Source organism: Cryptomeria japonica, chromosome 1 (assembly GCF_030272615.1).
Source record: "Cryptomeria japonica chromosome 1, Sugi_1.0, whole genome shotgun sequence".
NCBI lineage: Eukaryota > Viridiplantae > Streptophyta > Pinopsida > Cupressales > Cupressaceae > Cryptomeria > Cryptomeria japonica.
The window spans coordinates 138,211,239-138,223,614 of record NC_081405.1 but is presented as its reverse complement, the minus strand read 5'-3'; the positions used below and the strand labels follow the sequence as shown (position 1 = coordinate 138,223,614).

The window sequence follows — 12,376 nt, the reverse complement described above, 5'->3', positions numbered from 1 at the left end:
TTGTAATACAGTTTTTGATACAGTATTAAGAGTATTGTATATAGGGGGAGTATAACGAGCAGAGTATATATTGTCACACAATCACATAACCGAGCATGCAAAAATCAGAGTTATGTATAGTATAATGATAAGGGGAGTATATCTGAATATACTATTTCATTGACTATTGTATATATTGTCAAGTATAGTCATTTTGCAAAATATATAGATTTTTGAGTTATGACTTTGAAAGTAGTTTTTGTCAAACATCTCAATTAATGTCAAAAGGGGAGATTGTTACTACTTATCAAATTGTCATTAGTTTTTGTATTCAAAGTCATACTATATATTCTAGTCAGTTAACACTACCGAATCATGCAGTCGGTTCACATAAGAGAAGTCGGTATGCACAGTTTAGTCGGTTACAGAGGAAAGCAGTCACAAAAAGCAGTATACACCGAGCTGTCTACCGAGTATCTTTTTGAGACTACCGAGCAGCAAAGATGACACACCGAGTTGACATACACCGAGTGAAACGTGTTACTAGATACATTGAACCTGGACATGCATATGAAAACATGTTACAAGATCGAGACACATCTAACCATTATTACATTGGAAATTGCACCAGAAGATTGTGTATGATTTTAAGGACAATCTAACCAATGAAATATTTTGTTTAGTTATTCATTCGAGGAATCTTGTTTGTAAGATCGAAGCAATGAATTGGATCACCATTTTAAGAGATCTATTTATACAGCATAAGTGAAGTGTATGTATGCATGTAAGAAGTCTGTTACAGAGACATAGAGGTCACCAAGAAGGTTTTCAGAGAACAGTCGAAGAACAGAGTAAACAGAAGGGTTTACTGAGTTACTATATGGGTTACCGAGGTATGCTATAAGCAAGGTAATCTATTCTGAGCACATAGAATCTACTATAACATTTCAAATGTAAAGTTGCAGATATTTGTAATGATTTAATTGTAATATTGTGAAGTTGAAAGAGAAACCTTTAACAGGGTAAAAGACTCTAACCAAGTCTATAAATTGTAAAGCCTCTGACCAGGTGCAACATTCAGAATAAATGTTGTAAAATCCTTTAGCAAGGTAGATCTAACAGATCTTGTTACTCCTAACAGGGTAAGCTATCAGAAATAGCTAAATGTAGCTCTAACCGAGCATTCTTTATTATTGCAGTAGTGAAGTTGTGGGTGCCATCCCCACCGTAGTTTTTCTCTCTAACCAAGAGTTTTTGCGTAACCAAAATATATGTGTTATGGAGTGAATCATGTATGATTGTTATCTATTTGTTTTAACTTTATTTTATGTTACTGTACTATTCTGTTTATGCATAGCAGTAAAGTTATTATTCAAGAAAAGTTTTGGAGTACTGATTCACCCCTCCCCTCTCAGTACATTAGCTTTCCATATTGGGCCTAACAACTTTATACTTTTCAATGCTTCCATTTGAACTACATTTTTCTTGAATACCCAATTGCAGCCAACATGTTTTCATACTTTAGGAAATGGTACAAGATACCATGTATCATTCTTTTCAAGGTTGCCATTTCTTCATCCATAACGATTTTCCAAGATTTTGCATCATTCGTACCTAATGCCTATTCTACAGTTCTAGGTTAATCCATACTAGTATTCAAAGCAAAAATACATCTCCAGTCATTAGGTGAATACCTTTCAAGTGGTTGCCTTTGTCTTATAGACCTTCAAACAAGTTGAGTTGGAGGTTATTCCATCTCTTTTGACGATTCAAAGATAGATGAGCTCTCCTCAACTTCTCGCTTATCTAGGGATCTTGATTCAACTCTTTCAAGCGTAGAAGGAAACTGAATCACATCTTCCTATTTAGTGGGATACAATGTAACATAAGGAGGTTTTATTTCTCTAAAAATTACACGTCTACTATGTATTGCCTTCTATGCAATAGGGTGCCAAAGCTTATATCTTTTCACAACATAACTGTATTCGATAAAAATAAATTTCACACCTTGTTCTCCAACTTTGTTTGCTTCTCCTTTGGTACACGTGAATATGCCTCACAACCAAAAACTCTAAGATGTCTCAGTGAAGGCTTATAACCTGACCATGCCTCCACATACATTTTATCAACAAGAGCTAATGTAGAAGACTTGTTAACCAGGCAACAGGTAGTTGCAATAACTTTAACACAAAAAAATTATTCCAGATTGTCATCACTCAACAAAATCCTAGCCTTCTCCATCAGTGTCCAGTTCATTCTTTTTGCAACTCCATTCTGTTGTGTAGATTATGGAGTTGTTTTCTATCTATTAATGCCACGATCTTTATAGAATCTATAAAAATCATTAGAACAAAAAATTCACCACCATTATCAGTCCTCAAAATCATTAGAGCGAAATTCACCACCATTATCAGTCCTCAAATTCACTAGAGAAAAATCTATTGCCACTATCAATCCTCAAACATCTCAAAATTACTTCTAGGAAATTTCTCCACCTCTATTCACCCTAACGAACTTGCCATTTGAAAATTCCTACAACAAGATCAAAAAGTATCTTCTACATAAGCTCCCACTCAAATTTGGATTAGTTAAAAAAACCCAACAACTTACAACTAAAACCAAAGGTGATCAAGCTTTGATACCACTTGGAAGGAAGTTAAGTAGCAAAACAACTTCTTACACCAACCTTGAGAGGAGGGCAATGCAATTTTTTTTACAGATCATTAGAATAGTTACAAAATCTTAACATAAATAAACATAAATAGCATGCATACCACAACATAATGATTTATGTGGGAAAAACACTTTCGAGAGAAAAACCCCACACTTAAAAAGTTGCCCAATTTATTATTTAGAAATCAACAATAGATTACAATATACTAGCAAAGCAAGCTTCTTATAGGAGTACCACTGGTCAATGGGATCTAGAGGCAACTCAACAACTATTAGACTCTGATAACATATCACAACACAATAATCATAATACAATCCCCTCTTAAAATAGGGTTGCCTTCTGGGACAAACACAACACTCAAGATATCCTTAGTTAGATCTATGATCTAATGATAAACGATTAAGATTTACAAATGAAATTTTCTTTTGGGGGCATTATCCCCAAAAACCCCTGCTAGGGTGCGTAGCCCCTTGGACCCCTAGCTAGTCACGAGACTGGTGTCTACAAGGAGGGAACCCCTTATAACCCCCAAGTTGGTGGCTTTGCCCCTACACCCCAGTCATCACTTACCAACAATAACCTTTTATCAACAATACTCTTTTATCATTGCAAGGTTGAGACACCATTTTCCTAACAGTAAACACCCCCCATCCAACATGCAAGAAAGAAATCATGCAAAAGAAAGTGCAACTAGGGTTACAAAACCCTATTGTGTGTAAGAAAGCATACTTGTAGTGCTCCCTCCCATTGCCAATTCCACTTCAACCCATGAAATAAATAGTTAAAAAAATGTAAATGATATTTTAGTGGGATTGTCAACTATTGGTAAAAAATATTATGACCTTGTAAAACTAAAATTAAAAAAAGAATACCCTACAAAATTTAAGTTATGAGAGAAGCAACTAACAAAAATTGGTGAAAACAAGCATCTACAAAAACATTGGTTTACAAATAACTTATGCAAAAACATTAAAAATGGAAACATTATTAATTAAATATAAACACTAAAAAATACATGAAAATATCACTAAATAGAATGCAAATGTTAAGCTAAATAACTTGTAAAACTCAAATTGAAAAAACCAAAAATGTTGACTGTTAAATAGAAACACTCATATTAAATGACTACACTACTCCATAGAGCATAAATGGTGTTTTTGAAAGCACATTTGGGAGTGTGTAAAACATATAATTAGAATAGAAAAAAGTTCCCACAATTATGTGTCAAATGCATTCAAGGAATTCAAATAATCAAATAAAAAATTAATAACAAAATTATCTTCTATATTAAAACTATTGCAAACATCAAGATTGAGTTTTGGTGAAGAACAAATTAAGTGCCATCATCTCTAAAAAATTCTATCATTGACATGTAGATGCACTCAAAGAAAATGTTATTGGATTGCAATAGTTGCTTAAGTAATTCATATTAAATCATAGTAATATGTATTTATTGAAGTTGGTGGATTTTATTTTTTATTTTTGGAAGCTTTAAATCTTATTTATAATTTTTTGAGCGGGAAAATGGATGGTGTATATTCATTTAATGAATTTTAAGTTGAGGTTTGTTTGATAAGATGAATGGTTAGATTTTGAGTTAATTAAAGATGAACTGAGAGGATTTAAATTATTCTGATAATTATAGAAAATAAATATTTTTTTCAATCATGTGGGGAGGATATTGAATAGTTTGGTTGCAAAATGAGGGGAAATATTGAATGATTAAATGGATGGATCAAATTTAAATAAAATGGAGAATTAGATAAACAAAATAGTCTACCATTTATTTAAAAAGGTGAGATGATAATTATATTTTAGTTATTTTAAATATGAGACTAAAATAAGATTAACTAATTAAATATTAATTTTATAATTAATTAGTGGTGTGGTGAGGATTTAATTAGATAATTTTTTTATTTGATCTTTTAGGATGATGTTGGCATGAAAGAGTTGTAAATTTAGTTAATTAGCATAGTGATGTTGATGAAATATTAGAAAGAATATTAAAATGTATTATTAGACTTGCAATATCCGGTTTTAGTAATGATGCATTTTAAGTGCCTAGATGTCAATATCAATTTTCCATCATTTTTTAACATGAACATTTTTAACTTGACCCAAGCTAGGTGAGGCTACAAATGAGAGCCCGTGTCTACACAACAATGTAATCGACACTCTTCATAAAGGGGATGTTAAAAAAAAATCTATGTCCCCCTTTGGTATAAGTGTGTGATTTACATTGCTGGAGAGTCCAAACTTGCAAGGTGAATAGCCTAGCAAAGATTTAAAGCTTGGTGGTTACAACAATAATATCATGATTAGCCATCACACTATGCCATGAACAACCCAACGCTCTCTTTAAACCTCAAGAACATCAATATTAATTTTCCATCATTATTCCAGAATTCATTTTTGATAAATTAATTAACTATTTACCTTACAGTAATTAATCAAAATTATTTATGTAAAGCACTTTATTTCTTTACAAACACCCACGTGAAATTTTATGCTCTTGATATATTCTGAAATAGCAAACCCGCCCAAACAAAACCCTAGCGGATGCAAAGGAGCGAATGACGCTCCGTTAAACCTCGACGATCAAAACTTTGAATTTAATTTATATCCAAAACTAACTCCGTTTCGCCTTTGACGTTCGTGGGCGCTCTGATTATTCCAGTGAGAAATTCAAATTGAAATTATCCGTTGCAAGCCACAGCAGCTTACGTTTAAAAAATTTAAAAAGAGCAATTGGCAATGGGGGATGCAACTGCATGGGATGAAGAGAAATATAGGCTCAGCATCCTGCAAGAGAGAGCTGCGGACGCACGCACTGTATTCAGCACAGCATTTGCCCCGAATTCCAATGGAAAAACCTTCCCTGATGTTCTCCTTGCTGCTTCCAGTGACGGAACAGTTGCGCCCTACTCTATTACCGCCTGCATTTCTGCCTATGTATGTATCCAGCCTCGTTATTGACAACCACATTGTCAGCGTTTTTGTTCACAAACACCCATATTGTCAATATTTGATTTCTCTACGCTATTTCTTTCAGGCATCGGGCTTATCAGCTGGCCAACGGCATGAGTGAGTAAATTTAACCTTTGATTACTGATTTGTGTTTTTCTTTTTTTTCTATAATAATTTTTACTAATGGTCCTGATCGCAACATTTTTCGAGCACCTATTCGTACAGTCCCGAGACTTGATTCTGGGTTTTTTCTTAGTAAACTTCATGCTCACTCGTTACTGAAACGTTTTGGACTACCCATTTTATATAGGTTTGAATTGGATTGAAAATGAAAATGAAATTATATTAATGTGCATAGATGACTTGAGTAAATCACTGGGATTCCACCGTTTTTACACGATAGAACCTACCTGAAATTCAGAATATGAAACAATTAACTAATCTGAAGAAGAGGTAAAAACACAAAAACATTTGAATTAAGTACAATAGCAAGGGCCTCAATCTGAGTAATCAGAGATTTGGAGCTTTTGATAAAGGACAATTGATCTCTTTATTCGTTGGATTTTCATTTTTTCATCCATAGTTATTATTGCAGCAGTTTTGGGGTATCAATTTTTTGACAAGCATGACATGGAATGACCAATCACATATTTACATAAGAAGGATATTAAAATCCTGCACCTCTTTCCTGTACTAACAAACATTTTCTTTAATTATTTATTTGGCAGGTCTCTTACTACCATTCCAGAGGCAGAACCTCTTTGTTATCTCCAAGGACATCAAGGCCCCGCATACGATCTTAAATTCTTTGGTGAAGAGGATGACTCGCTATTACTAAGGTTGGCATAAAAGTTCATATTCCTGAATATGGCTCGGGACGAATAGAGTGTGCCAAGTAGCTATAGCATATATGCATATTATGATGCTATACATGATTTACATCTTAGATAACTGAGAAATTTGCAATCAATTTCCTTGTCCTATGCAAAGAATTTTAGCAATGCATCTTGCAGAATTATAAGGGAAACCCTTGCCGTTGCTCATTATGTGAAATACTCTTTTAGAAACCTTAATATATCTGCATCCCCATGCCTGGTTGGGTGGATTGAATGGGTTGTTGAGATTTAAACGTCATCTTTGGAGTGTTTGTGGTTGAATTAGGTAAAATGACATTCAATCCATTATCAATGCTTTTGCCAATCCCTTAACTTGTATTATAGGCAAAAACCCACTTCTAGGCATCTTGAAAAATGAGTGGGTCATCAAAGTAATCTTAAGGGTACCTTTTTGGCAGAGTGAGTTTCGATACGTGCAAGTTTTTGAGAACCTTTGGCAGCTCCTGCAAAATACTGTGGACACATTTCATACTGCCTCTTTTAAAATTCACATTATCACATTTTATGAAACAACTTGAATGTCAACTAGAATGCCCTAGACTTGTTGATAATCTTTTGTTCTCTAGTGTGATATAAATTAGGAGAAATTCTTGTTTAGAAAAAATATATCAATTTGTTTGTAAAATTGTGTTAAAATGATAGTACTTGTAATTGGGCATTGGGGAAGTTGTGTTCACCACCTTTGGATGGCTCCCCAATCTTGATTCTAGCCAAGCTATGGTGCTTTTTGGGGCTGAATTGCAACTATAAAGTAAACTTTTGCAATAATGATAACCATCAACTAACTCTTATCTATGGCATTGGTTTGTTGAACATGTAGAGTAATGTTTGTTACTCGATATTAGAAAACAATAGATTTTTCTACAAATAGTCATATAGCTTCCCCAAGCGTAGACAATGCTAACAATAATCTGTGGCCAAAGTGAATGGGAGTGCTTCTACTCTTCAACGAAAGTACGTTCTATAGCCTAATTGGAGGTGTCAACATGTCCTTAAAACTTTTGTTTTTACTTTGGATTCTAAACTTATTTGAAATTCAAAACCTTTTTCTTGTTCATCCACCCACACAAAGGGAAGATGCCTCTTGGTTTGTTCAAAGTGTATGGCAATTGTTTGAAGTTTTTTCCATTTTGATGATCGCATGTACCTTGCTAGGGTTGGCATTTAGTCCAACCCTATGCTTCTCATGTTCTATTTGTTTTCCATGTAAAACCATTTTAGAAAAATTACTATAACTGAGATATGACTTGTCTTCACAATATAATTATGTGTATTCTAATAGAGCTTATAAATGCTGTTATTTTCATCCCTAGATATTGTTAGTTAACAAATTTGTCTTTTTAAGATAATAAATAAATTGACTCAGTTTTACCCAAATATGAAGACAAACCGCTAACAAATAGTTGGGTAAACTATTAACTACTTCCCCTCTGAATTTTGAAAAGGTACAACTCCTTCTATATGATATGATATAAGTTTGGGGGTATGCTTGTGACTAGAAAGCAGAAAAGATAAAGCTAACATCCATTCATAGCCATGACACAGGTGCGATTTGAAATTTAGAATAAAGGAAATGGAGATAAACAACACATAAATCATTCACCCCATGCCCTCGAATGGCAATCGAGAGAATAAGTAGCAGATTCTTCCAAATCAATGAGTAAATCAGAATTCATAGATCCATGATAAACACATTCACAACCTGATATGACAAAGATAACCATCAAAGAACGATTGCAAAATCACACAGGAAAAATGACAACCCAATGGAAATACAAATGAACACAGATTCAAAAATCTCCTTTATTTCTTTGGTGAAAAACAAAAGATCACAGACTCATATGTCTCTTTACATAAGGCAATGTTTGAAAGAAAGCCCCCTGCTCCTTTCCCCCTTTAGAACTGAATAATGCCCTCTTTCTGAACAAAAATACTTGAAAACAAATTCTAATCTAAATTTGGAGGTATGAGAACCACACAATGCTTCAAATTCTCAATAAAATCACTGAACTTCAATGATTAAATTCAGTCCAGCAGCATATAGGTGACAGTTCTCAAAAATCTCTCCCTTACAAATGAGAGGAATGGGGTTTATATAGAGTCTCCAACTGAAATGAATGGCCAAGATTCATTTAGAATCAAGGGCCGAGATCATGCCAATATTGCCCTAATAGGGTTTGCATAAAAAAGTGGAATAAAATATGGGGGTCCAATGGGATGATGTCTAGTCATCAAGTAGGGAATCTTCTAGAAGATTTTGGCTTACATCCCTTTCTCTAGCTGCATACTCAACTAATTTAGCCAAGACTGAGTTGAGTTCCTCCATCGTAAAATTTGGTAGACCTTCCTGCTGCAAATCGATCACATCCAAGGCATTTGAGCAAGCATCGAAAATGCTTTCCCAATCCGACATCAACTTTTGCAAGTTGTTGATGTGAATCATGAGAGAAACCAAATCATCTAGCTGATTCTTCCTTATGGATTCCAACTGTTGGAAGTAAATAAACTTCATCTTCTCCTTCAACTCTTCCAAATTCAAACTGCTGGAAGCGTGGACATCTTGTCCCACTAACTCTTCAATAGATGTGAGGATATTGGATTGTAGCTCTTGGATTGATCCTTCAATCTCCATGCACTCTTGCTTTGCATGATCAAATACTGACTTCCTCATGGCCAAAGAAAAATACTATCTATGGAAATCATAAACATTGCCTTCTTGAATAACACCCTCCTGGATCAATGTAGAAGTAGGAATTCGCTTCAACACCTTGAGGTGAGGACTAGTCTTTTCTTGCATTGGTTGGAAATCTTCCCAAACTCCCTCCATACTCCATAGGAGTGATAACATCTCTAGTCTTATCACTTGTGGAGACAACGACTTGTGCAATGCATGCTCTTGTATCATCTCTAGTAATCCTAGAGAACATCTTCGCTTTCTTATTTTCTTTTTCCTTGCCAACCCTGGCTAGGAAGTCATCAATATATTTTATGGGCTGCGCCTCTATCACTTTCTTCTTCTCCATGCTGCTCAACAACCAATCGGGAATTGTAGAGAACTCCATCCCATCTTCGAGGTGTTGATCTTCATCAAGTCCTCTCAAGGCTGAAATAACCTCATCATCATCTTTGTCCTTAGTCAAATCTACCACATCATTTGCCAAATGGACCACAAGCTGAATTCTGGGAGATCCTGGCTGCTCTTCATCATCTTAACGTGGTGCCTATTGTGCTAATGCATGTACATCGTAATCATTCTCCAGTAGGATCTCTGTGTCGGAACCCTGTTCGGACTCATTGTCCTTCTTTGTTATACTATTCTCCTTCATGGATGAGGAACTCATGGTAGATTGAGGAGTGTTAGACTTATGTTTCTTGTGCCTTGATTCCTAACTAACAATCTCCTTGCCCTTTGTTTGTGATCCTCCAGGCATGTCTTTTCTTCTTTTAGGAGTTTGACTCTCCTCATCATTATGTGTTCTAACGTTGCTTATTGTCCTTTCATCATCATTGAGAGAGGACTCCTCATTTCTCATCTTCTCATAGGTTAGGGTGACCTTTTATTTTCTCAACTCATTAATCTGCTTGTCCACCGATTCCTTGGAGCAATCACTCACATCTCTCATCAAAATACTCAAATCTACCAACTCAGGTTGAGACCAACTAGGCAAAGTGATAGGCTTGTCCTTCTCCTTTGCATACTGCGGTTGGATGTGATCCCCACTATCTTGCACTTGACCTGGAATAGAGAAGAAGTTACACTTCCTCATGAAGCCCACTGACATCCGAGACAACATTTTCCTTCTAACCGTAAGCTCATCCATAAGATTAGCCCAATAATCCTTGATCTCAATTTTGTGTGTAAACTTCCCTCCCTTAATTGTTACAATTCTTTGAAATGGATCAAATCAATCCTTGCCTCTATAGATTCCAAGATAAAAAAACTCCAATTCTTCATTAACTGTCTCTGTTGCTGCTGCTGCTGCGAGGGAGCATACCTCCATCATCTTCCCAAGCTGGATAGGAAAAGTAATCCCTTGCTTGTGCTTTGCCTTCTGGATGAAATCAAACTCTAAGAGCTGCCTCACTACCTCAAGTAACACCATCTTGGCTATCAGATATCTAGGAAGCATGTATGGTTCTGAAGTGAATCCCTGAATCCTTAGGTATGTGAAGGTAGGAAACTGAATATACCATGATCCGTACTTCTCAATGAGTGACACTACCTCCTTAGACAATCGTTTATGTATTCCGCCTTATAGCAACCTCGTGATGTACATGGTGAAAGCATTGTTCACCCTTCTATATTGATCAATCTCATGTAGGTGGAGTTGTGGATAGCACTCATACACCGTGTATTGTCCAGGCCTGTTCGCAACTTCGCTGTTGCATATCAATCCTTTGGAAACAATCTGTCTTGCTAACATGTAGACTAGGTAGGAAGTCATGTAGAACGTCCTCGTCCTCTCCAAACTCTTCAATTGGATATCTAAGTTGTCGCTTATAATTTTCGCCTAGTTGATTATCATTGTGCCTTTTGCTATCTTTTCAATAAAGTAGTACATCCATGTCTCAAATAGCGCCCCTTGAGGTGCTCCCATGACTTGGTTGAGTAGAAATATCAAATTGTTGTACTTCTCCTTGAAGTCTGAACATAGGAGTTTCTTGGGTAACTTAGAGTGGTGGCGCCTTGTCTCAAGGACCCACTCGTTATTGATAACTGTCAAACATGACCCCGATCTTCTTTCAAATTTAGCTTGAGCTTCCTGCTTGGTTCTCTCATGCATGTCTGTATATCAAGGGACTCCAAATGCCTCCCCAATTGACTCTTCAACTAGGTGTGCAAGCACCAACCTGTTGATGTGTTTTTCATGCACATGCGAACACAGAATAAAATACCTAAAGGTACCTTATCCTCTCTTGAACAAAGTTCCCGACTGTTGAAGATCTCGCCGAAGGATCAGTCAAAGTAACTCCAAGGTTCTGTTATGTAGGATCTCTACGTGTGGATAAGCTCTCTGTGGTATGATGTGATTTGCTGGAATCACAAGGGGACTGACACTCAATGACCTAAACGTCTGATTTGCTGGAATCACAAGTCCTATTAACTAACTGGAAGACAAACAAATGACAAAAGATGCAGGGTTCAGGAAGTCTACTCTACTACCTAGAATGCGAGAAGATGGATGAACGACTAGGTGGAGTCCTACTGGGCTGGGTCTCACCATCAAGTTGAACAATTCAACACCAACTCAGTGCGATCTTCTAGGGGATGCTTCAAATATATTCAAATCGGACACCATCAGATATTGATCATCATTCAAGTTAATGCATGAACAATAGACGTGTAACGACTTGAGATTAAGCTCATTTTATGCCAGTTGACCACGCAGGGTGCACTTACAATCAGTAAGAGGCTAGTGGTATGGATTAGACGGATTCCACATAGGTGCATTCAACGACTTCTTTTACTCAATCTAATCATCTATCATTAAAAATGAAGATTCAACAAGAGACCATGCACATTGCAAAGAAACAACATATTCCACTATATCTTCAATGAAAAGAAGTCTTTACAATTAAGGCAACAATGTCTTGCCTTCTCTTCTTAATCTACTCTAATTGCTATTCTACTATTCTGGCCTCTATTTACTAACTATTCACTATTAGCTCTTATTGACTAACTATTAGCCTTTACAAATGAGGAGCCAGGGCTTATATAGTGCCCTCAATACAATTCAATGGCTAAGATCAAATTGAGATCAATGGCTGAGATTTTACAATGAAAACCCTAATTAGGGTTTGTTACAACAAACTCAATTCTGGCCAATGAAATAATTGCATTATTTGGACACATGTCTTC

At 35.8% G+C, this 12,376-nt stretch overlaps 1 protein-coding gene across 4 annotated transcripts in view; it reads left to right on the top strand.

Annotated features, from left to right (window-relative positions):
- Positions 1 to 5,167: 5,167 nt before the first annotated feature.
- Positions 5,168 to 12,376, top strand: part of LOC131033541 (THO complex subunit 6) — a 221,389-nt gene continuing 214,180 nt past the window's right edge. For 2 of the 4 annotated variants that reach the window (XM_057964771.2, XM_057964772.2), the window contains exons 1-3: positions 5,168 to 5,605; positions 5,706 to 5,737; positions 6,349 to 6,459. In XM_057964771.2, the coding sequence (XP_057820754.1) occupies positions 5,408 to 5,605; positions 5,706 to 5,737; positions 6,349 to 6,459 (341 nt within the window). In that variant the 5' untranslated portion in view covers positions 5,168 to 5,407. The remainder of the gene's footprint in view (positions 5,606 to 5,705; positions 5,738 to 6,348; positions 6,460 to 12,376) is intronic. The other 2 variants (XM_057964769.2, XM_057964770.2) reach the window with 1 other exon arrangement.